Raw genomic sequence first — 26,333 nt, 5'->3', positions numbered from 1 at the left:
ATAGCAGTGCTATTTCTCTGAAGAACTAATTTAATTCAGTAGATATATGTTTACACATACAAAGGATCTCAATTAAGTGTTTCATCAACTCTCCATCATTGTCTCCTAGGCAACTGATTCAAACACACAATTCAAGAGTCCAAAGTCCTTATACAGCTCCTTTTCATGGTGGATTGCCTGGAAAACTCTCAGATAAATAAAAAGTTTTTCTGAAACATACCTTGGGAACCTCAAATTACTTGTGGCACAGTACACCATTCTCATGCTGTCAAGTCCCAAGGGTTTTGCAAACATAGGAGGATTTAGGAGGCTCGCTGCTGAGGCAATACAACTGGGTTCTGCCCATTTTTTATAAAGAGAAGAGAAAAGCCTGTCTTGATTTCATTCACAACATCAGACTATGAGACTAGCCCATTTGTTATTATAGGAGCTTTTTTTTCCTAAATACAAATATTAATTCATTACTGTTCCCAGCTGGCAGAAATGCACCGCACAGGGATGTAGACACTTGAGTCATAAATATTTGGTTGTTATGTAAAAGAGGAGGCAAGAACCACTGAACCTTAAGGATGTTGTCACACAGCCTCTTCCAGGTGGAGCTCTGACAGACAAAAGTAAAACTATCTCATCACTGCAGTTACCAATCACTGTCCACAGCCAGAAGCTAACCACTGGACAGGCATGGCCGAACAAGTACCCAAGTTACAGGAGGGCTTTCAGATTCAGAGGCACTCACTGAGTTTGTGTTCTTCAAGCATAAAGGCTTGATACTGATCCTACTTACAGCATTGTAGTTCAGAAGATTTCCATTAAGTTAGTGTGACCATGCTGCTAGAAAACCATTGTGACTTGAGATGTCTAGATGCTCACACTGCATGTCTCAAAATATTACCCTAAAAGTGAATGGTAACTAGTAAGAATTAATGATCCACAAGGAATTATGGATCTGCATAAACAGAATACAATCCCTCAGAATTCATATACTGTAAAATCAAGCCCTACTCTCTTTAGCTAGTACTCTATGCCTATTTGTCTAACCTAATATTAGTTGTATGAGCTTTATCTTTCCTCAGATATGTTAAAATAATTACTTTACAAGTATAAGGAACAGTGGGTCTCCACCTAAAGAAAATACATTATCATTTCAATTACTTTTGAGAGGGGGGAAAAAAGAAGTCCTGAAGGAAGGAATTCCTATTAGGAATTCAAAATGTGTGATCTGCTCTGATTTTCTCCCTTACAGAGGTTCTCAGAAGGAGATCCGAGAAGATTTTCAAAAGAGCACTATCCAGCTGATTTTCAAAATAATTGTCCAAGCTATCCCAGTATATGATGGAGTGTTTTACAAAACCTATTTTTAACCTTGTACTCAACAATGCGGAATCAGTGGGCCAGATTCACTGTTATGCTGTACGGATATGGAGCATGAGACAATAGCATCTTTGTAACATGTCTACCTTTTTACCATCTAGACAGCCTGGGCACTGATTAGCGCCCAACACAAGCTACCATTCTAATCGGCTGCAACATTGCAAATAACACCATTAGCTGATTCGTGGACTCAGCTCATTTGCTGCTGAGAGCCCTTACATTGAGACCTATGGGAAGGATGTGGTAAAGCCACTTGCTTTGATCTTGAAAGATCCCTATGCTGGGGATTACTCCTCTGTGAGACTTAACTTCACAGCATCCAGAAAGAGAACTGGTACAGCCCAGAAGCAAGTCCATTTCTCAAAATTAAATCTGTAAGTTATACCAGCAACCTACTCAGATTTAGCTATCAACTGTCTAGACGATTTTGCTTTACAATGAAGCATTACTGCTTCATTGATGAGAGGAAAGGGGAAACATAATAGAAATACTTATCAGCTAAAAGCAAGTGAGATAGAGGATTCAGCAGCTAGTTCCCAAATGGACACTTCACAGGGCTGTGCTGTTTGCTGTTGCCAATGGTAAGCGGCCAGCCAGCAGCAAACCAAGCTGGTTATGTGCCTGTAAAACTGCACAGGCAATCCCACCTCTGACTTCTCCTAGTGTCTGAGTGCTTAATCTTCCAAATTTTCAACTTATAGATGTATTTGTGTACAAAACACATTACAAAAACTAAACCACAATTGATACCACAGCTCCCAGCTACATAACATACATTTCTTCTCTCAGAAAAGTGTCACACATCCACAGATCTTTTCACATGCAAATTGCCAGCCCGTGCAGCATTGGTTGTATAGTCTGCAAATTCATTTTGCCTAAGTGCACTTTTTTGTGAGAGAGTAATAGGGGAAAAGAGTGTCATGTCTGATTCTGTCTTTGGTTTAGAAGCAGCAGTTGAAATTAAAAAAAGCAAACTAAGTTGTTTGATTTGTGTAACCAACATAGTTTTTACAAAATTTCTGCAATAAGGGGAAATACAATTGTTTCAGAACTTTGTCAAGTGGATTTTCACATTTTTAAAACAGTTTTCATCTGTTAGAGACTGCCAGTGTTCTTCGATTTCGAAGGAGCATTGGACTTCTCTAAATAAAGCAGCTTTGATATTATCTTTGTCTGCGGACACCCTGAATTATGTCACAGTATCTTGTTGAAACAGGAAACCCACTTTAACCAGGCTAGAACTGGACAATGAGGCACAGTGGTTGTGTGATATGGCCACAGTGAGCATATGATAAGGAGAAGGAATCAAAGCACATGGTGGTTAGGAGTGTACTGCTCAAGGTGGCACAATGTACATAACAATACACCAATATCTCTTAAATGTGATCTTTCAACATGTCAAATTGAAATTAAATGCTCTGGAAAACATAGCAAATTACATATGTTTGATTTTGTCTCCTAACGTAGAGCCTTGTTTATGGTGACAAAGCAAAATGTTAATGGTTTGGCAAAAGAGAGTAAGTAACAGAAGAGTTTAGTTACGCAGCTCTCTGCTCCCTGATGCACTGAAAATATTTGCAGTTGCTACTATATCAGTGCCTAAGGAGCTGTAATATCTCTCTTTTTTCTCCTAACATACCTACAAAGTTTACAACACAGGAAAGTATGCAGTAGAAGACTACACAGCTTTAACATAATTTTCAATATCCAAGGTTCTTGAAAGATGAGACGAGACAACTCTCCAGCAACCAATCCTACCACGTTAATGATTGGAATCAGCTGAAGAAATAGTCTCCTTACTAGAGCTGGATGGGAACCAGAGTTTTTTATTTTCCAGAAATTTTATCTATTTTATGTTTATTCAGGAAAGAACTAAAGCCAGAAAAAAAATGAAAGTTTAAAAAGAACACACCTTCATATTCAAGATCAAATCTTGGACAACGTTACGTTTCAGGTCAATCAAAAGAATTGTTTTAGTAAAATTTGACCACTTTATCAATTGACTTTTAACTTGCAGTTTTTGTAATGAAAATCTCAAAAATATATTTCAAAATTATAAACTACACAAAAGTAAAAATTCTAATTCCACTTTCTTATTAATAAAGTAGTGTATATTCAAAATACATTTCAATCAAAGCTTTAACAACTCTAGAAAACTTCAGATCAACTCTAATCCACCTTTCGCTGAATTTCAAAACAGCATTAATTCAGAGCTTACCTCCAAACTGCTGTTTCACATCAAACACAACTGCAAGTAAAAAGTCCTTTTTTCAGCAAGACCATTGTGGATTGATGCTAATATTAGTTTTGATTTGAACAGAGCTTGAGAAAAATGTTATCACACCGTTAGAGCATGGAGACAGATCTCTGAGTAGTAGAAGACATCCACAAGCCAACAAAACTGAATATTATTTTCACCTCTTTCCATCCATTGGGGAATTTCAGAGAAAGACACCTTATTGCAATATGATTGCTTATACCAAAATTTTTGAGAGGGCTAAATTACATGTATCAGTAGAGAATTCAAAATAAGCATATTTGAAAACTAAACCACTAGTTCAGGGTAAGATAAGAAATGCTTTTTTGTCACTTCTAACACTGTGAAAAAGCATCAATTTCGCATGCATTGGCAAAAAAAAAAGCTTTGGGGGATTAAAAGTTACCATGCTAAGCTACCCAAACTCTTTAACAATAGAAACGTATTTCCCATTATATTTACCGTCCACTGTTCTCCAGAAAGCTGAAAAATAAACTTGTTTTTTTCCTTATTTGCTTCATTTGACAAAGCATGCCTCTTCTGGAGCTGAGGATTCTTTCCATAAGTGTCCAAGATCTTCTCATCGGTTTGTACAAAGCCATTCTTGAGGTATTTTGATTGAGGAATGCCTTTCTTCCGGCACTCTAGTATGAAATTCCATTCCTGCTTTATCCTGAAATAGTGCCAAAAAGGGTTTATATGAATCAGCTGAAACAATATGACAAATAAGTCTTAAAGCTTGATCTTTGTTTGCACAAGTACTTAACAAAATATAATCATGCACCTAACGTATTAACTATTTAAAAAAAAAAAATAAAAAGGCATTCCTGGAGTCTTGCTTGGATTTTCTAGACTTACATATAAATTTCAGACAAGCAGCATTTCATTTACTGACTATAAAACAGTGACACCCAGGGAATAACAGAAAAGTGGAGACTGAGTGCACTGTCACAGAAAACAGCACGAATGATGCCCTTTATTTCAATAGGGTAGGAAATACATTCTCACAGAACAAGTTATATGTATAAAGAAAAACAAGGACCTAGTGATATATGCAAAATTTTTCAGTTGGAAAAAAGTAATTTTAGAAAGTAAGAAGTTAGAAATATTCCCTTTTCCCTGCCCTTTCTTGTTCAAGTATAATGATCTATTTTCATTTTTTACACATTATCTTCCAATATCATCTTAGAAGGTGGAGATAAAGGTCAAAGTTTTCACATGCCAACTAATTTCAGATTCAATTTCAGGGTAACTTTAGGCTCATCTCCAGGGCAAACTTTTACCTACATAACTTCAGGTGTAAATTCAATCTGATATAATTAAGCATTGCCAAAAGCATGTGCTTTAATTTAAAAGAGACATATTTCCACTTACTCTATTAAGGAACAAGTTGATTAACTGAAGCAAGCCTTCCTTACACCAAAATAAGACTCTGCACAGCCCTTTGCATCATAAATCTTATCTCATGCTTTGAATGTTAGATTCTTGTGGTACATGAGATTCATTTATGTGATCTCCATCCTTTCACAGAAATTTTAAGCTAAAGACTTGAAGAAAACTGACAGGTGAAGAAGGACACAAAGTTCAGGATAGTGTGCCCCCTAGAGAAAGTCAAAAATGACATGTCCTAGAAAGACAATCAGATGCAAGTTCGTAAGGTTTGTAAGTTACAAAACCTATACACATATTCCCAGCTAAGCATGGGATTTTCTCTAAAATGCTAAGATGTTAAAACAATGGCACATGAAACAGAATGTCTGGTTTTAAGTCACGTGCCAGAAATCAGTTACAAACTTAGGTACAGGAAGCATCTTCCAAACTTGGTGAGAATAAATAATTTTTGGACACTCATAGCAAGGTATGACATAGAAACTGCAGGGCAGAATATATTTATAGGAATGAGATAACATAGATTAAAAGTCATATTTGACTCAACGCTACCAAAATAAATCTTTAGGGATCAAAACCGCATGCCTAAATAGGAAAGGTATTACTGAAACAGCTGTAAACTGCCCAGAAAAAATTGTGGCTTTTACTGAAACCTTAGGGGACATTAGAGAGACTTGAAAGCAGAGAGCACAGCAACAGCAGGAGACTTCCGCTATCAGCATACACACAGCACGTTGACACAGTGAAAACAATATACGTTTTTGGAAACTACGTATGACTTTATCAGAGCAGCTAGCCTGAGAGACCACAAGAGGACCTGATTTATTTTCAAGGAGCAGCACACAGTACGTGGGTCATCAGACAACTACAGAAAGCCCTTTCTGTAATAATGACCACAGTGTATTCCCATGCAACATCTTTATAAAGAGAAAATAAGGAAAACCATCTTCTACGAATACTTCAGAAGATCAGCCAAATATAACAGTGAAGTTAGTTAAAAGTGCAGCTCACTGGGTAAAGTGCTGGCAGACTGCATGAAGACGGCACGACCTCAGAGCAAGTACGTTCTAACAAAGCCACTGTAAGGATCTCTTTCTCCCTTCATTTCCAAAAATAAAAAAATATAAAATGTTGTTTATGTTCAAATTAAGAAATGAGAAGGCAGTATAAGCTCTGAAAAATTAAAAGTAAAAACACAAAAAAGCAAGTGAAGTCATTTACTGCAGGTATACAAATGAACAGAAAAAGGATTTCTAGCATATCAGAAGCAGAAAGCCTCTCAGAGAGACAGTGGCAGCAATAACTTATCAAGGTATGAAAGGAGCCATGAAGGAATAGTTAAAGAAGTTACTGAGAGCTGCAGAAAAGTTACTCATCCTTGGCTTCAGTTTTCATTAGAGAGATGAGTATGCTCTTTACAAGTAGGCATCTGGAGGACTTTCTGATATTTAAAGTGTCAATAAAGGAGGCTTCAGAATAAAAAAGATATATATTTGAAGTGAATCTCCCAGTTTCTCTCAGTGTCTAATTGTGGACTGCTTCATAACACAGCAAGCTGTGATATGTAAATGAGTTAGGAAGAAAAAGACTGGACAGACAGAAAACATGTCCAGCAACACGTTCAGCTCAGGGAGTCCCTGGAGCAGTACTGAAACTGCTAGTACAGTCAAGGAAGAGTCCACCACCAACCCACAATATCTCAAACCCTTTTCTGAAACTACTTGGTATAACAAAGACAAGAAAATAGGTGAGAGCAGACACAGCTCCTTAGCCCATTTTGTCATCCTTCAACATGCTGCATCTGACACTTCTGGTTACAGAGGGAGAGGCACCCAAGTACCTGATTGCACTAGGCAGCCCTACCAAAGGTTATCCCCTCCACCTGCAGTCTGGAATTGCTCAGATGACAGAATTTTCCATACCAGCAGACATGAAAGTCGAAAAACCTCTTTCAGATGCTTTGACACATGAGCCAATTCGATTTTTGGTGTTGGTCTTGCCTATTCAGTCTGTCATTTGAACCCCAGAGACCACCAGCACAACAGAGGACAGACAATGCAATAGCAAGAGATCACTAGGAAAAGCTAGAAAATAACATTTTCATATACTATAAGAAAAATAAAGACCCAAACCACCTACTCATCTTTTTTCCAAAACTCATCTACTAGTAAGTATAGCTAATTAGCTATAAAAGCTCTGTATTACTGTGGGAGGTGGGTGGGAGGTGAAACGGGGTGGGGGGCGGGGGGGAAGTGAATTGAATCCCCAAGGAAGAGGACAACAAAAGGATCTGAACCATTAAAAGGCAGGAACTGAAAAGGACCAAAACTCTGGCATTCTTTTTTTCTAAAATCTTCTAAATAATCCTAGCTTTACTTACCACTGCTGTTTCTCACATCCTCCTCCAGTCCTCCACACACAGCTTTTCTGTCCCTCTGTGAAGCTTAACTCTGCATTACTGCCCTCTCATTTCCATGGAATTCGTTCATTTTCTACCAAAGCTGTAAACATTTGATCTCAGTGCATAATTCAATGCACCGAAAAAGCTTGCCCCCAAGATGCTTTTTTTGTATTCATTGCTCTTCACTCCTGCACGAAAATGACAGACTCATTCCTTGCAGTATAAATTCTAAGAGCATTAGAAACTTAACAAACAGAAAGAAGACGTAAAAAAGTCTAACTCTCGATAAAAAGTAGGCACTGAGCTGTTCTACTACACCTCAGTGCTGGCTCTGTCAGGTAGACCCCAGGAACACAAGAGCAGAGGGATCAGATCTAAAATTTTACTCTCTCACAACAAGTAATATAGAAAATGACAAGAAGGGAGCTACATTAAAGATGAAAGAATAAACTGTCCTCTGACACTTTACTGATAACATGTACAAAACACGAATCTCAGGAGATCATGACACACTGTTAGCCAAATAAAATAAAATGCACGTAACAAAAACCACTGTTAACCAAATCAGTCAGCAAAATATTGACATCAGAAGAAAGACAGGAATTAAAAATTAAACCTGGTTAGGAATTTAACATGGATATCATGCACGGATGTGGAAATCCTCTGTCAAATTTCTTCTTTACTCATACATTAAATGATGGCAACATGCTCTGTTAAGCTTTTAAAGAATGGCCACTTATGGTCACCAGGCTAAGTTCTATGTACAAGCACATTTTGAACAGATAGAAAGTGAATTAATAATGGAGCAACCAACATGCATAATTTTGTACAGTACCTCTCAGAATGAAAACATGATATATCCCAAGGGCAGAGGGTCTAACAATTTACAACCCCTGCTTGTACCCTTGGGGTACACACTAACCAAATGAATCAATATGAGCCTTCCTGGCCTGGAGGTATGACTTACATCAAGATGTTATGTATTATTAAGCAAAGATTACAAAGCTGTAATTGGCAGGTTACAGCTGAGATCAGACCAAACAGATCTGTTCAGCTACTTGGTTGTCACTCAGCTCTGTCATTGTGAAAAAATTGAGACGATGGTACTTCTTAAAGGATCTTTATGAAAATACAGACCACTTTAAGTCTTCTTTTGGTGACAATCCTCAAATAAAACAGAATTATCACCACATTTGTTGTATCTGGAAGCTATTGCATGAATCTTCAGGAAAGATAGGAAAGGCATCTAAAACAGTGTGGCAAACAGAAAAAAAAAAATATCCACACAAATAAAATCAGCCTTTAAATACACTAATATACTTTTAGAGAAATCAAATTTCTGGTCTTGGCACTTTAAAGGCTCCTGATATTCCAGGAACACATTTTCACATATGACAAATGAATGAGTTGGTTACAAAATCACAGCCCTCCTGAAGTTTATGTCTTTTTATTACTATTCAGCAATAAAATACTTTGATCTTCCTCTAGAGCTTGATCAAACAGTTGCAGACAGATTAAAGAAACAACCACCATTTTCAATATTCAAAAAGTGGGTGTTAGTCAAGTCAAGCCTAATTTAGGTGTGAGTATGAACACAAAAAATATTTTTTCTGGACATAGGACCCAGATGAGATCTAAGGTTCCAACTCAGTTAACTACTCCAGTATTTCCACTTCAATCATGCAAATAGCCCAACTAATTTTAAAAAAGACTGATTGCATGCTGCTTATGTTTGTCCAAAAAAAGTTATTTTTCATACCTTTACGTCTGTAACACAAAAGCACACCTGTCACTAAAGCAGGCTGTAAATGGTATGGAGGAAATATTAGTTCTGGCAAGATATTTCCCAATAAATTGCTGTTTTTCAGTAAGCTTTCAGGACAATACACTATAGATATGAAACAGGATCAGCAGAGAAATGGAATATTCAAGTATTTCCATTTTGGTTAGTGCTGAACTTGTCTTCAGGTAATCATTCCCCAGACATTACTTCACTATTGGATTATATCTGCAGCAAAGATACATATAATTAAAATTTTTTATTATAAACATTTCCTTCTGAGGATATGGGAGTTCCTTGCTTGGTATTTTAGATTCTCCAACAAAACCATGAATCTAATCAACCTGATGCAAAGAATTACTTTCAATAAATTCAATTAATAGAACAGATGAGTAAAATAAATTAAATTATTAGACTCTTTAAAGAAGCGACCAGCTTGGAAAAGAAGAAGTTTGCATTAGGAAGTATTTCAGAGCCATCCCATTAAATGAGGAGTAGCTGGGTTTATTTGAATGGTTCTTCCTTCTGCAGTTACCCCCTGAGCAATGTCTGATTAGGAGGTCTTGAGGAAAATCTATGGTTCTTAGGTAAAGAAAGGAAGTTTCATTAGATGGCACTGTTTCCTCTAAATCAGTATGGAAGAACTAGCCAGGACGCTACATGGTGACACCAGTTTAGTACTCCTGGGTGATGTTTAAATCAAAATCACTAGCCGCCCAGGATCATTAAATAATCCTATGGAATTTTTATAAGAGCAGTACAGTTAAACTGGAGCTCAGCCCAGACTAATATTCCTGATGGACGAGTAACATTTGCTTCAAATTCAATTGGATTGATTTAATTTCGGTCCCCCGGCCAGACTCTTCCATGGGTTGTAAAGGATTGTGGCTGAACAGCAGCTTTTATCTTTCAACCCATTTGCATGCATTATATTAGATGCAAGGTCTGTTTGCACAACTGACTGAGAACAAGGGCAAATATCTTAGGTGGTTATTAGTGCTGCAGATCTACTCCCAACTTGTTGCCTATAATTTGTGTTTGGGGCTAAGGACTCCCAGCTTGAGTTTTAGTCTTGCTTAGAAAAATTTCTGAATTGGGTATTGAGTGGGAGAATAAAGATAAACATCACAAATAAAATCTTAGTTCAGGTACAAATAGAGTTATAACACTGAAGTTTGGCAGAGAGACAGAGACAAATCTATTTTCTTACACAAACACATAACCTCTCAGGGAAAAACGTCACTGTCTGCCCATAGAGTGAAAGTTTTCTTTTGACTTTTAAGATTCGGGAAGCACAGAGCTCAGAAAAGTAATACGTGCATATTTAGCTAGCCAGACCTTGAGAGGAAATTTTTGGAGAAGAGACACACTGGAAGAGGTGGTTGAACAAACTGTTATCTTTGCCACATGTTTGGTTGGTGGACAGGGGAGGCTGTGCCATTTCACAGCAAAGACTTAAATAGCTAATCTTGGCAAACGGCTCTGGCATTTCCTCACTTGAATGCTTAATTTGTCAGCCTTCAATTTTAACCTTACCTGCTTTTCACACAAAAGTCAAATATGTTGCAATCCTTCAAAAAAATATCTAACTTTTACTCTCATTCCCTTCCCAAAAAAATGACAAGTAGAAAGGAAAAATTAATGAGGAAAATCATCATACCACATCAAGTTAGTCTGACAGCATTCAGGATTTCAAGGTACAATATAAGATTGTTCACTACTACCAGAATCGAGAAGATTGAATATAAAACGGTGCCGTAAACACAAACTTTTTTCCATAATACGGACTTTCATAAACATGTAGATAACAACAGAACAGTGCACAGTTTTTGTAACAGTTCATGTTTCATATCCTATGGGAGATTTAGAATGGGCTTGTCTGATGGAATTAAGGACATGAAGTAAAATGAAATTATTCCTGCACAACATTGTACTGGGTATTTTTTCTTTTATATTCAGCTGCTGGTTTATATGTGCCCCCCAGAAGTAGGGTTCCTTACACTGCCATACTTCCACAGTCCTACAAAACCAAAGGGCAATCAGAGGACTGAATTAACTCCGCCCAAAGTGATCTGATACCAGTATCTCAGAGAGCCAGATATGAGCCTCTCACAATATTCTCAGTAGACTGTTCTCCAGAATCAGCTTTCACTGGCCACCTGCTTAAACATCTGTTCTAGACCTGTAAATTCCCCAAATTTTTACAAGACCTCACCATTAATGCAAACACAGTTCAAGCTTTGCATTTATTTGTGAGGTTTTTCCTCTTAGAAAATCTTCAGTCAAAAAAGAGAAATATCTTACATGTGACTGCTTGCTGACCCTGCATGAACTAAATTACCTTGCCCCAAGGCAAGCAAAGTTCCCTAGAGGTTAATTGGGAGTTTTTCCTCAAATAATACATACTACATTTCACTATATATTGTGAGGTCATTTTACATAGCAACACAGCTGATAAGAAACTGCACAATCTCAAGGGCATTAGTGAATCGTAACCTCTGAGAAAAACGGGGTTTTGTTTAAAAAAAAATAAAAAAGGCAAAGCAGCCTCAGCAGGCCAGAATCCAAACTCATCTGTTACACGAGTATATTTGCAGAGAAACTCTATTAATTTCAGCCCTACTTGGGAATTCACTCTGGCTGCTGGCAAAAGTAAATATCTAGAATCTTAAATGCTAGAATGCAGTCCTCAATTCAGGAAAATGCCTTCTTTGAATGTCTTTTTAGAATTATCATTTTGGGTCACAATCCATTCCAAAATACTTTCTTACTGTGACTTGACAGTAAGTACTAGCATTGATTTCAGTGGACTTACCTGACAGTGGTAAAATTTTAATCTCTGAGTACAATACCAGAATTTGGTCACACAAGGAACTCCTTAAAATAATGAAATGTATTTCTACAGGGAAACGTTATTGCTATTAAGCATTTAATTATAATTACAATTTTATCTCTACTTTTGAGCCAAGAACAAGCAAAATCTTGTCCTATTTTTGGCTCAACCTTTGGAAGCACTGAAAAACATCTACGAAATAACTTGGGATCTGACCTTTAGGACCTAAAGGCCAGTGGTCACTGCACACCTCATAAAACAAAGAGGATTTTCCTTTTAACTGAATTTTGCATTTTATTACCAATACTTTTATGACTTTGACCACTATTCTACCAGCTTTATCCATTCTATGAGGCCTGCATCATAAGAATGAACATTAGCTTTGTCATTAATTTCAGTGGGTGAAATACTGATCACTCACTTTCAAGAAACAAAGTCTGATGTAATTCCTCCTTTTTTTCTAGGAGCTCTAAAACAAGTAGGACTAATTGGAAAGCAATCTGATTGCATGAAGATGTGCAACAAGACAAAGTACTGTATGCAAATTGCAAGCTAATGGAAGAAAACAAAAATCTTTTGTGAATGCTGGAAGTGCACTTGGAATCTTTTACTTCTCTGCATCATATCCCAAATTCCCCATCTCCAGTTGGTGCAGGAAGATAACAGAATTACTTTGAACCTCATTAGTGGAAAAGAGCAGAACAGGCAGTCAAGCTCCACTCTTTCAGCTGGAGGGTTGGCTACAAATAATCACAGGCAGAAATGGCAGGGAGAATGTATTGTTTTTATGGAAAACACGAGTCACAGTAAGAAATGAGGCTTCACGTATGCTCCTGACAAAAAACATGGGAGCTGGAATTAGCTACCTCAGAGCACCTAAGTTTACCCTCTTTCCCTCTTCCATACAGAAGTTCCCCATGCCTGGCGCTTCTGGTTTGCTTTTGTACTAGTGAACTCAGAATTTACCTTCTGCGCCATAGAAAACCAAAAACCATACAAAACATGGCAGGGGGATGTTGACATTTAGGTCCACATTGGGACTGACCTTTCATCAGTTCTGAAGATGCATGCACTGTTAGAAGCTACAGGTGTGGATCCCTAGTCATAATATTCTTTTTATGAATAAGTCTGCAGTGGCATCCCAAGAGCCACTAGCTGACATTGACGGCAGTACAGTAGAGTCATCTGCTTTATCTCCATTAGAATTGCATAAAGTCACTTCTTAATGTAGCACCCAGGACAGAAATAAGGTTTTATCGAGTTTCATCCCAAAACCTTTCACTTCTCTTTTGCACCATAAGGGTAACACCCACAAACTTTTTCTGTCCCTCAGCTCTTACCAAAAAGAAAGCTTATCCTTGCTAGAGAGCTTAACCTGAAGGACAAGGTTCATTTTTCTTTTTTTTTTTTTTTTGTTAGGATTATGGTTTTTAATGCAGGCGTTGGGTAGAGATGGGAGAACCAAGACTGTGACTATGTATGTTTTGAAGAGAAAGGTATTGCAGAAAGGGCAGTCAGACTTCGTATTACCCTGGTCTCCTCTTAGCCCAGCTGCTCTGTTGTCAGTGTAGCTGCACTGGCAGTGAGAATCTGAGTGGGGCGTCTCCTGAGATGGCTGAAACACCACATGAAGCTTCAATGCAATGATGCTCTTAAACAAGGGCATTGTTTAACCCTGTGCATTTTATTTTTAAAGTAGAAAGTGATTTTTATTGCTTTGTTCTCTTTGCAGAGGGGAAAAATAATAAGTCATATGTTTCCAACGTTGCCAGCATAGTATAATATTTCACTGTCTCTAATGGTAATGAACATAAAGAAACCAAAATATTGCTTAAAGAAACCATAAATCAAATATAATAAAAACAATAACATGATTAGTGGATGAAAGGATTTTAATCAATATCTCTTTAATATTTGAACGAGAAAAAAATCCTCTGATAATTCTTTTATTCTATCCTCTTTCTTCTATTCAGAAGCAGTTGTATGTGTCCATTTATTTAATCTCTTTTGTTTCTCCTGTCAAGTCAACAAAAAGACTTAAAGTATTTCTTAGTACTGAATTTTATGAGCATATTTTCATGAATTCTGTAATAAAAAGCCATACTTTTATATAACATATAAGCGATAGAAGGGTACAAAATGTGTTATTTTTCTCTTCAAATTAAATCTACATATTAGGCAATAAAATAGACCATTAGTAAATCACATAGGAAAGAGCAGGGACTAATGAAATACAAGCACAGTATGTGCTGCATTTTTCTTACAACTATCTGAGGAAAGGAGGCAAGAAATCATTGAAAGCAAACCCCAAAAAATAAGATTTGAATCATCTCATAATGCTTAGTATATGGCAATGTTAGTGGATAATAATAATGGATTCAGTTAAAATAAACAGTAGAAAAGTTGGCTTACTTTTCCAATGAGCTTTTTTCTAATCTCTCTTTCTCTTTCCTCTGACGTTCTTTATTCTTCTTAACTCGAGTTTCCCACAGTCCTCTTATGAGAGAAAAGTCAAATATTATCACCTGATGCCCCATACTGTTGACATTAAGCTTCTCCTGCAAGAACAAGCCATCATGAACATTTCAGGAAATAAATAATGAGAAAAATAAGGAACTAATTGATCATGCTTCATTAAAATTATCTGGGAAAAAAGCTGAAGTCATAAGAAATATTAACTTAGTCTGCTTTCCATCTTACCTAATTTGTCTAGGGTTTTGCGCTGGCAGTAATCAATGTAGCATGCAATTGACTTCTACATAAAATCTATGGCAACAGCCAAATGTTGAAATTTTTTGTATTCCTTGCACTTTTCCCTTTCAAAGATGAAGACACAGTTGCAAAGAACTACTAATTTGATTAAGTAACACTGATGAAAATAAAGTCTTTGTATTTTTAACTGTGTAACTAATATTAAAACAAGAGCTCGTAAAGAATTTATTCATTGTAACTCACGCAAAAGCACTTCATCTTGGGTTCTCATGTATAGATCTTTATGCACCTAAGCTATCCTGTTCCAGTGGAATCTGGGAATTTCCAGTGTTTGCATAAGTAGGTGCTTACCTGGGAAAGCCATTGAAAGACCAGCCCTGTAACATACAATGAAAACTTACCTAAAGGCAGATATAAGGTGAAGGGTTTGTGAACACATAGTTCCCATTTATTAGTATGTGTAGAATTACTGTCCAACAATCGAAGGCTTGGTATCAATGTATTAGGTCCTGTGCAGTTAAGAACTGAGATGAACTAGACCCTAACTCACCAAGCTTTCCATATTCAGTTATAACCACAGTAACTTCTTGCAGGAACCTTCCCGCTACTGAAGTGCGTGACAAAGCTCTCATTCCCTTTAGCAGGCATGATGCTTGAGCTTGACCCAATACGAATGCTACCTTCTTTTTACTCGAGGAAAAAAAACACACTGTAGTATCTCCAACAACCACAAGAGACAAAGACCTCGGATTTACATCTTGTGAAACACAGTGTGACTGGCGACATGGTGTTCCCTACTAAACTGTAGCAATGGTTCAGTATTAACAAAGGAAACAAATCACCTACTAAATCGCTAATACAAGTACAGATAAAATAGGTAAAACCGTACTCTCTTGCTTGGAGTCACTGGTGAGGATACAATCATCACAATACACTGGTTTTCAAGAAATACAGCTAGATTGTCTACAGAGGACTTCTGTCATGATTGCTTCATTATAAAATGGTTTGCTGAACCACTGCAAACAAGTCATAAAAGAAGTTTGAAGCCTTTTAAAAATAATTGCTCTTACAAGATAAAAGCAGAGAAAAGGAAAACCAGTTATTTAAACTTTGTTTGAGGTTTCATTAGACACCACATTTATTATACCATTCATAGCCTTAAAAAAAAAAAAGAAAGAAAGGAAAGAAAGAAAGAAGAAAACCCTGCTGGACCATCTACTGATCATTTAAAAAGCAATCTGCCCCTTCCTTCACTGGGTGTTTTCAAGCTTGTATCTATTACATTTTCCTCAGACCTTACTGTGATCATTTTTTCCAAGCTCTACATCCTTCAACTTGGGCTATTTATTATATCTGTCCTTCTGTTATAATACTGAGGAGGAAGGGGAAATTATTTTCCCTTCTGCATTTTTCCCCTTGTAACTTCATAACTTTCCCCTTGTAACTTCATAACTCTTTCACCCCTTTTCACCTATATATCTCTCTGTTATACGTAACACATAAAGGAATAATTTCTTCTGAGCCAGCAAAACACCCTCATGTCCTCTGGAAAATGCACAGCACGGACTAAAAAGGATTATGCATAGGTACACCAAGAGGAAAGGTTCCTACCTGTCCACCTTATTTGTCATCTCAGTAAAAAACACCCTTACAAATACCTCCAAGTACTGGCACAGAGACTGGTCAGACACCAATGACAGAGTCTTCTGTATCTTAGGATATTTATATAAACTGCTATCTTTGCTGTTCATAAAGCTGCTCCCATTGTTTGTTTATCTTTACGAGCACTAACAATGAGGCAAAAATAGCTCCCAACCTATCTGGAACTGACTGCTGACAACAGCCAAGTCAAAACCCCATTAATAGCAGTGTAATGAGAATGGTGACCTTATTCTCAGTGGAAAGCTTTATCTATAATCAGCTGCACCCTTCTAAAATGTACTCACTAATAATTTACAGGAAACTGTTTACCACATAAAATAAAACATTCTCCTCTGCTGCCCAAATCAAGAAACCCAGTGACAAGGACTTCCCCCTCACAGTAGCTGCAGACCAGCAGTCATTCTGTAGGATCTAATTCATTTTAATAGACCAATTCATATCAGTGTGTTTTGGTAGCAGGGCTATTGCAGGAGCTGAATTGCCAAGAGACAGTGAAGTGGCAGCTGGACACTTGACCTCTGTTGGAACTAGATGGCCTTAATCAACACAAAGTCTGAATAAACTGTGAAAGTACTCTATTTCCTTGACTTGTTCCCCACCTTCCTGTCTCCCAGGTTAAGTCATCTGTTCTTTATTGAGACACTGATTTATTAGACACTCAGGTTGGAAAAGTTCATACAGCTTTTATCCTCATACTGGATTTGGCTGCAACGCTTCAGGGTTTTTCTTCAATAGTAAAACCAAGCAGAGGAGGAATGTGGGTGGGAGGTAAGAGGTGTCCATCATAACTCCTCAGGACTAACGCCTTCAGAAGGAGCAAAGCCACAAATCCCGATCAGATCACAGGGTGGCTAAGGCTTTAGAAATATTCATCAGGACAAACATGAAACTTTGTTGCTATCTACAATTCTGAAAAAGTCACCCAACGACCTTCACAGGGCTGTTGCTTTACCCCCTATCCTAGTCCAAAAAATAGGCATGAAGTATCGAGCGTGATGGCAGAATGTATGTTTCCCAAAGTTCAGATGCCACCATTTTCCTGATGATGAGATGTTGCCCAGAAAAGAGAGCCTGGCAAGCTGGCAGAAATCAGACTTATCTGATCCTAAGTGTAGGTTCTTCAGGGTGCTCACTCACGCATGGCAAGAATTTGCGACAGAAGCAGCAACTACCAATAGCAATTTCCATTTCTAGAAATACTTAGGGTTGTACCTCTTCAAGTTCACACACAGAAGTTGTTTTCTTCCAATCATCAGGTTAGGCCTGTACAAGAAAACTCAAAACTATCATCTATTAGTCACAGGTGGGAAGTTACATATGGGTAGAGCAATGCTTCACTGTAGACTTCTTTCTAACTTCTTCCCTTCAACTGGCATTCCACACCTGTGTTCCCTCCATACTTAGGCTCTTCACAGGTAATCACTGTTAGCATTTTACCCGTTGTCAGAAATCACAGAGCCAGTGAGGCTGGAAAGGGCCTCTGGAGGTGACCTAGTCCAACTGCCCTGCTCAAAGCAGTCATTTGGTTATTCACCCAAATCTACACATGCTTCAGCCCCCTTCTTCTTCCAATTTCCTTATCCTTTTGTAATTCAGCATTGCTCCTTTCACACCCTAATCTTACACATGCTCCTTAAGGACAAGCTTTGGTCATACTTGTGAGGATTACTCAACCCACTAATATGGCAGTGAGTGAAAAACAAAAACCATACTCAATTTATTTCTCACCCAAGAAACAGGCAACCTTGCTTTCATTAAGGACAAGTACTGGCCACAAAAGCAACCATCACCTGCATCTGCAAGGCCTTACTTCATAACGACAGTGAGTTTGCAGCTTAATGCCATCTTCCTTGGGTAACACCTACATCTAAATTATGCTGTAGATCATCAGCACACCTTTCTTAGATGATGCATGGTTATAACATTCATTGAGTCTTATGATTTATTAGTGAGACAGATCACAAAAGCAAGGCTCTTCAGTAATGTATGATAATGAAAGCACAGTGCTTTCCAGGGGAAAAGGGATTCAGGAACATAAAGAGAAGGCAAAGATGTCATTTACAAGAGAATCGCTTGTGGAGAAAATAGATCTCTGTGTGTGTCTATGGAAGCAAATAATCTTATCCCTAGCCATTTACGCCTCCCAAGAAGTAATCTACAAGGCCTTAATCAATATCCTTAAAAGGCAACATACTGGGAAGTCAGTCTGATTTCTTATCTTCCTCGTAATGATTAGCTCAGAAACAGCTGGCCATTCAGGATACATTTCTTTTTTTAATGATTACAAGATTTTCCCTTCATAAGAAGCTACACATTACATTTAAGGCAGTATTTTTAAGTAACATCCATTTTAAGTAATTAATTTTAAAATTTAAAAAAAGAGCTTTTTTGATGATAAGCATTTGCATTATTTGGCAAAGTGATACTAAAGTTCCTAACCAGAGAAACTTGTACTAATGGCAGAGGAAAGGAGTCTCCCTTTGCTTCACTCCTTCCCTCTCTCTATACCTTTCTTAAGAAGAGGGAGAAGAAAAAAATCCCTTTGAACATCATGGCCTTTGCAACATCTTCTCTTCCTCAACTAGCAGGCTAGGTCATCTGCAACCTTGTCCCAATTTTCATCAGTAAGGGACTCACAAAAATCCCCTCCCTACATTCTAAACCAAAAATTCATATTTCCCCTCTCAGGGCTGTACTTGCAGTCCCAGATAATATGACCTACAAACTTTTCTCAGTTTCACCATTCCAGAGCTCTGTGCCTTCATTAGAACACCTCAGCAACTCTCTCAGCCTTGCCCTACTGCAGACCCCATCTCAACACTGAAACCCATCTTTACTTCTTTCCAGGCGAATTTAATAATCCACCACCTCTCTGGGCCACCTGAGATGAGACGAAGTGCTTGCTCACGTAAGAGCAGTCTTGTGCTATCAATATTTGGTTTTAGGTCTCTGATTGCCATGAGCTATCCCGGCATGCATGGAACAGAACAAATGCCTTTACAGACACTTCTGTGAGATTTCTGGTCTTAAAAAGAAGACAAGACCGTTCCTTTACAATCTTGCAAAAATTTTGTTCTTTTAACTGTATACATAAATAGGCCTATTAAAATCAAACACAGTCCTTATGTGTATAAGGATATTGACACTCTTAAGCATTTGGAGGATTAGGTGGCAAAAAAGCAAAATCTTAGTGATGATACTCATCATATGTTTTTATTTAAATGATACAACATTAATGCCAAATGTTATTGCTAGTAAAAGCATCTGCTTAAGTAACTGCATGGATTATTTTTATTTTATCATTTATGTTATCATTTATTTTATTGTATTGTATAAATTCACCTAAAGGTACGCAGACAGTTCTCTAGCACCTACTTCAGCCTTTCTTCTTTAAATAGTAAGAGTATTCAGGACCAGAATCTATTCAGTAAGGTGTTGAAAAACTACAGAATGAAAAAGAAGAGATCTGCCTTGTAATGTCTATAATCTTTATTATTTTCTATTTATTTTTATTCATGTTGTTGCTACAAAGATATGTGTGCTTCAGACCATGTCAACCCACCAGTAAAACTGGAGAGATTTAGTATGCTACCCCTTAAATGTCCTTGCTCCCTTCAGCTACTGATACCTCCACGCCTTGTTTACAGCTCTGCCACAGACCTGCCAGATGTTTCCACAGCCATCTTTGACAGCAGCCTGTGATCTCATGACCACTTGTATTTGTTCCCCACTTGGCCTCTGAACCCAGAGCAGGCATTTGACTCTTGGCGGGGGGAGGGAGGGGGCTTAATAAAAAGGGGGGAAATTATGACTTGCAATGCCTCTGGAAGTGTAAGCAACCTGGGTTATGGAGGGACACTCAGGCAACTGGGTTTTAAAAAGGGACTGCCTTTTGACAGCTCCTGGTGTTCAGTGCTGAAGGAGTTTCATCTCAGTTACCTGTGCTTGCGTCACAAGATGCCATGGTCTGCCTGATCTTCAAGACGCAAACTGTTTAAGGATACATAAGCTTAAAGTAACACTGAATTCCAGACAGAAGGCCTTCCACAGAGAAGTGCTCTTCAAATCAGCAGCTTCATTGAATGAACAGTTTGCAGCTTTTCTGCACTCATGTCAGCATCTGAGAAATGTCAATGTATGGATGCACTGAGGAGCATGCTACAAAAAATTAAGGACAAGGCAAGCTCTTCTTTGGAAAGGAAGGTAGTGGAGCACAGGCGAAAAGTGTTCGTAGATATGATGACGGTGTGGCCTTCCAGGACTAACTGTACCAACTCTTCTATGGCTCCTCCCTGTTTACCAGTGTTATCTTTGTCTTGTCTGGAGTGTATTGAATATAACCAGTCATAAGCCAAAATTATATTGGCTTTATTATACTACAGTCTAGCCTCATCTGAACATAGCTGGCACCAATGCTGGCCAACTTGCCGGTGCACAGTGTATTCTGTAGAACAAGACCCGTGTCTTCTCTTGAGTCTGGAAGATGTCCAACATAGTTCTGATACTACAGATACAGCCAATATTAGTCTCTGTTACAGCCCTCCTGAGTTCGTATGGGGCCTGGTTGCTCTCCATAACAGCACTGTGTATACTTTACTTTGCTGCTTTATATGAGTTACCAAATTATTAATGGTTTGGTTTCTTCAATTTGTTTAACAGCCTTGTTCACTTGCGTCCTTTTTCTTTCAGATAATCACTGTGGGAGATCTGCTGCAATCTTATGAATATTACTGGCAGGATTACATAGGGGAAAATGTGGGTGAACATATTTCCTACCAATCCTGCAAATAATTCCTTAGGAAATAAGCTCACTCACACTGTGCTTCAGAATGATCAAGTCATTTATCTCACAAGTCTTTAAATAATTCAAAGGCAACCTGACATTTGGATAGCAACTGAACACATTTTTTGTGTTATCAAGGAAAGATTAAATTACAGAAACATGCTGTGATTGAAAGAGCAATAGAAACGGTGACAAAGTTCATAGTATACAACTACATTGTGCTAACTGTGCACAGCTTGTAAGTGGGGTAGTGCTTCCTGGTGCCACTTGGGGAGCGGGAGAGGACTGCAAAGCGGGAGGCTGCTCTTCCCTACCTAGTCTTGCTGCCAGTAACAATCTCTTGTTGTTCTACACCAGCAGGGAATTATCCTCCCTGCTAGTCTGGCTGGTTTATCTGTCACTAGACTTGCCGAATGTGCAGATTTGACAGTCAGAGTTTCGGGTCGGGGATCCAAGTTAGATTGTGCTTCAGATCATACAGGCGTGTGATGCCTGGGTCCTGGGGAACACGTGGGCAGGGCAATGCTATGGATCACAGCAGGTGCCCCCCTGAAGGCCTGGGTCCTCAGAGATCCAGCAAATGCAGCTGCACCATGGAATAAATAGAAGAGGAAAGGGACAAGCTGCTCCAGGGTTGGAGAAAGCAGTCCTGACACCTGGATGTGAGCCCAGATGTTTTGGGAGTTTGAAATGTTCCCTCCTGCTCTCTCAAGAGCACAGTCTCAGCCAGCCGGCTCCTAGATAAACAAACACAGACAGACAGTGACACTTTCAAGCTATTAATTAGTCCAGCTTTCACTGAAGTTAATTTCAGAAATGAGTGTCTTTGCGTATCACGGGGCTTAATCCTGAATGCTCTGATGAATCAAGTTCTTTTGCAGTTTTCTGCTTTAGCTATTTCATAAAAGAGGCATTTAAGAACAGAATCTGACGTTAGCCTCTTTCACACACAAATAAATAACTTTTACATTGTTTACATTGCTAAGAGAGCAAATATGTCTTTTCTTAATGTACTCCTTATACTTCAGGTAGAAATAACTATGAACATCATAAAATTAAAAAGATATGTGAATATAGATATGCAAAGGCTGAGCTGCATTTCCACACATTTTTATGTGCATGTTTCTCTTTGTCCAGTGCTGCAGCACAATGTCTTACTGACAGTTTTCATTAATCAGTTCCTATTCTAGATGTAAATTAACCAGTCTCACAAACAAGATTCCTCTTTATCACTGCAGTCTTCACATCTTGATTTTTTAGACAATTTTTCACAGGGTTATTCATTAATTAGGTCTTTAATTATGGATTAATTAGTAGCTGAATTACAATATTCCTTATACTTCCTCAACTCTTGTAGCACTAATATGTTTGCCATCAAGCATGATAGATGTTACATGTGCAAGGGGATTTATTACAGATGTATTCCCCTAGCACTTCAGTGAGCTGACTAATTATTCAAAGTGATTCTTCCACTGACAATGAAGCTAATGAAACACTGGACTGACGTCTGTGACATAAATCCATTCTTTTTTTTCTCACTGGGCATTGCTGAAGAGAGGTCTAATTCTCATAAGATTGAGAGAGGGCTGATGTATTTGAAATGGGCATGTATTTTAAGGCTGTTTCTTGTCAAAGGAAAAATAGTAAGCTCAAAAGTGTGTGACATATTTTTAAAGGTGGTTGAATCTATGAACGTAGCTGTAGTCAGCAGGTGACTTTTGTCTTAGGTAGTAGACAACAGAGTCCTGGGAAAGGTAGAGCATGTGCTAAGAATTGATTAGAGAGACCTCACTTAGATATCATGAGTAAAATGCTCATATCGTGAGTAAAATGCTCATAGCCAGTTCCTAAGCAGTCAGATTCTGTGATTTAAGAAGATGCAGGAAACAATTTAGGTAAACAAGAGAAGATGCTGCTTTCAACTGCTCTAGCAGCCAAGTTATTTTAGCTCAAATGGTCCAAACACCACCACACAATCATGAGGTGGCAGCTGTATTTTATCAGCCCTCTTCCCTCACCACAGCTGTGTCTTTAGCCTTTCCCACAAAACCTTCCCATGCCTGTGGACAGGAGACACAGGTGGCATGGACAGCTGGACATCCTCCTTGGAATAATTCTCCACCTTCACCTTCTGTCTGAGAAGAGCAAAGTGGATGAAACTCTTTGGTAGGATCTACCTCTTTGGCTAATGGGCATTATCAGCCATCACTGATCCTTGAAATGGGGTTCAGTTAACTACTATTGAGAGGAAGAGAGCTGGTCAGTACCTTTTAGCCTACAGAACGTAACACGACAGTGTTAGCACATAAATACTTATGGTAGCAACAACAACAATAATGACAACATTTGACTCTAAATGATAGGCTTTGTTCACAAAAGATTTAGGAGGCTAGATTTCCTATACCAGTTAGATTAGCTGTAAGTGGCCTTCAGAAACTGAAGTTCTATAACTCTTTCTAAATTCGGCTCTAAATTTTGACAGACAGAAAAGATAAATGACCAACTTCTCCAACCATTTTTTTATTGAAAATCATTCTCACACCAGCATATGTCCTTGAGATGTAATAGTAAGGGTTTATTACAACTGAGTCACGGAGTGAGTCTTGAAAGCTTTCCTAAATTATAAAGTTTGGATTTGTCACAGATGTAAATCTACTTAGAGGAACTATATATGGGGTGAATCTTACTATCTTTAAAGGTATCCAGCAAACACACCGCTTTGGACTAACGCTCCATATTTCAGCTATTTTTCCCATATACATTAGCATTTAAAAATCCATGGCATAGTAGCAGCAATGAAGACCCAACAACAACTTCTCACTTTCCCTGCCATTTCCCACCTTGACCCCACGCACCTGAAGAAACACAATAATGAGTAAAGCTGTCACTTACCTACTACGAGAGAACACAAGTGCCCAGAGCTCCCGAGTGTGCTCTGCGGTTATTCAATTTGGGACACTGAAGTTGTTTATAGCAGCAGCATATCTCATGGCCAGCCAGACCTGTTTGAACCCCACAGCGTGACTAGCCTTCCAGATGTACTAATATGCTATATTTGTAAAGTGATAACATGATATGTGGTCTTACAGCAGACACGGGCGGGATAAAGTATCTACACTGCATGACTCAACACAGGACGAGAAACAACAGCGCTAGGGCAGTATCTCATTTGCACCAAGGAAAGTGTGACAGAGTCAATGTTGCTCATGCTTATGTATTTTCCTTGGAAAAGGGCAAGGAGAGTCAAAAAAGATAAACATAGTCTGCATTCCTCTGGTACAGACTATCATCTCTTCCGCCCCACGTCCATGCAAGTGAGAGAGATAAATAGACACACATGCACGCAGATACGCACCGTGCAGTTGCCATGAGTGATTGATTTACACAAATTCTGCTTTTGCTTGCTGATGGTGACTCACTTTTTTAATGCCCGCTGCTTGGTATTAATGGCAGTATTCCTGCTTACTGTTAGTGTTGCCCCATGGCCTGGCAGGGCAGGGCTGTGGGGAGCTGGAGACCATCCCTGCTGTGGCATTGGCATCGCTGGGGCAGGGGCTGATGGCCCCGGGGGGGCTGACGTGGGTTCCTGGGCGGTGGGCAGATGGGGAAGGCCCTGGGCTCGGGGCAGGGCGGGGGGAAGAGGGGGGAAGGTGCAGGCAGGGACAGGGGAGCTCGTCAGGGCCATTCAGCATGAATGGTTGAAATTCTCTGATTGCACATTTGATGAAATAAGCCCATTCATTCCTAATTAGAAAATCTTTCTTAGTCAAAAAATAACTGATTTACACCTAACCAGAAAAAGAAAGCAAGCACTTTTAGTGCAAGGTTTTGGGTCTGGTGTTTTCAAAAAATAAAGTTTTTCATCAGAAACATTTCCAAAAACTGCTTTTGATTTAATTTCCTTTTATATTCAGCTTTTCAATTAAAATATTATTTAATCCCCTGATAAAAAAAGAACTGGCATTTTTCAACCATCTCTGTTCATTATTCATCCCTGCCAGTAATAATAAGCATTAATTACAGCAGCTGGGCTTGGCTGAAACTTCAGACACTAGTTTTACATTGCTGTGTTTTCAGCGTCCTTGCTGAAAGGACATCACATTGGTACCAATGGAAGGGGAAAATCAGGGAAAACCATGAACTGCGGATTTAAATATTCAATTTTGTCTTCAAGCCTGAAGGAGATAATATCAAGATTCACTTTGATCTTTTTCGATGCAGTGTGTTTTGAGGTATGGTGAGATGCCTGAAGGATCTGCATCACAAGTCCTTACTGTTCAGTCATCTGATTCTTCACAAGTATCGGTGATAAAAAGTGTATTGATCAGTGCTACCACTCCTGAGTTGCCTAAGATATTTTTATCTTCTGATACATCTGCCCACCAACATGCACATTTTTGCCAAATAGCTGCTTGGGTTTCCTGTAGCAGTGATGCATATCAGACTTCAGCTGCAAGAGCTGACAAAGCAATCAGTGAGGGAGACAATACTTTGGAGCAGAGAAAGTGCATCCCTTTTATGATTAAAAGCGCACTCCGTATTTCTGCTTTCTTGTACACTGCCTAGGAAAACATGTTCCTATATTTTTGTTCAGAACACAATAACATGAAATAATTCTTAATTAGCAATTGTATTAAGAAACGTCATCTCCGTCTCACTTTTTCAGGATCCACCAGTTGCTATAGAGGTGTTGATTTTGGCTAAGGAAGGTAAGAGGTCTTGTGCTCTTCAAATGTTGAAATACTGACATATGTCTCAGCAACAGACAGCTGACCTTGCAGTTACTTCCCTGGCCCTAGCCAAGGAGTCATAGATCAGCCATTTTTCAAATTACAATCATAGCCTATCCATGAGAAGGAGAGACTAGGGATGTGTGCTGGGAAGAAAAAAAGATCAGCTGGTGAAATACACATCACCTAATTAAAAAAAAAAAAGGCTGTCCTATGAAGGAGAAGACACTAATGATGGAAGAACAACTGAGGAAGGGCATGCAAGATTTAGAGGAGGTATAAAAAGTGACCAAAGGGATGGAGAAAGGGAGAAATATATAATATTGTTTAGTGGTGGATCTCAGTGTAATTTACAAAAAAAAAGATTAAGGAAAAGGAAAACTGTAAGTTAAGTCAATATCTACATGTGTTTCCA

The 26,333-nt window shown here is 38.5% G+C and overlaps 1 protein-coding gene across 1 annotated transcript in view; it reads right to left on the bottom strand.

Moving 5' to 3' along the window:
• Positions 1–24,215, bottom strand: part of LRRC2 (leucine rich repeat containing 2) — a 67,785-nt gene extending 43,570 nt beyond the window's left edge. Inside the window, exons 1-3 of the mRNA XM_075488282.1 lie at positions 24,081–24,215; positions 14,444–14,589; positions 4,091–4,301 (exon numbers count right to left, since the gene is read on the bottom strand). Of these exons, the coding sequence (XP_075344397.1) occupies positions 4,091–4,301; positions 14,444–14,568 (336 nt within the window). The 5' untranslated portion in view covers positions 14,569–14,589; positions 24,081–24,215. The remainder of the gene's footprint in view (positions 1–4,090; positions 4,302–14,443; positions 14,590–24,080) is intronic.
• Between the last annotated feature and the right edge of the window lie 2,118 nt (positions 24,216–26,333).

Source organism: Mycteria americana, chromosome Z, assembly GCF_035582795.1.
Source record: "Mycteria americana isolate JAX WOST 10 ecotype Jacksonville Zoo and Gardens chromosome Z, USCA_MyAme_1.0, whole genome shotgun sequence".
Classification (NCBI taxonomy): Eukaryota; Metazoa; Chordata; class Aves; order Ciconiiformes; family Ciconiidae; genus Mycteria; species Mycteria americana.
This window is presented reverse-complemented; position numbering and strand designations above follow the sequence as displayed.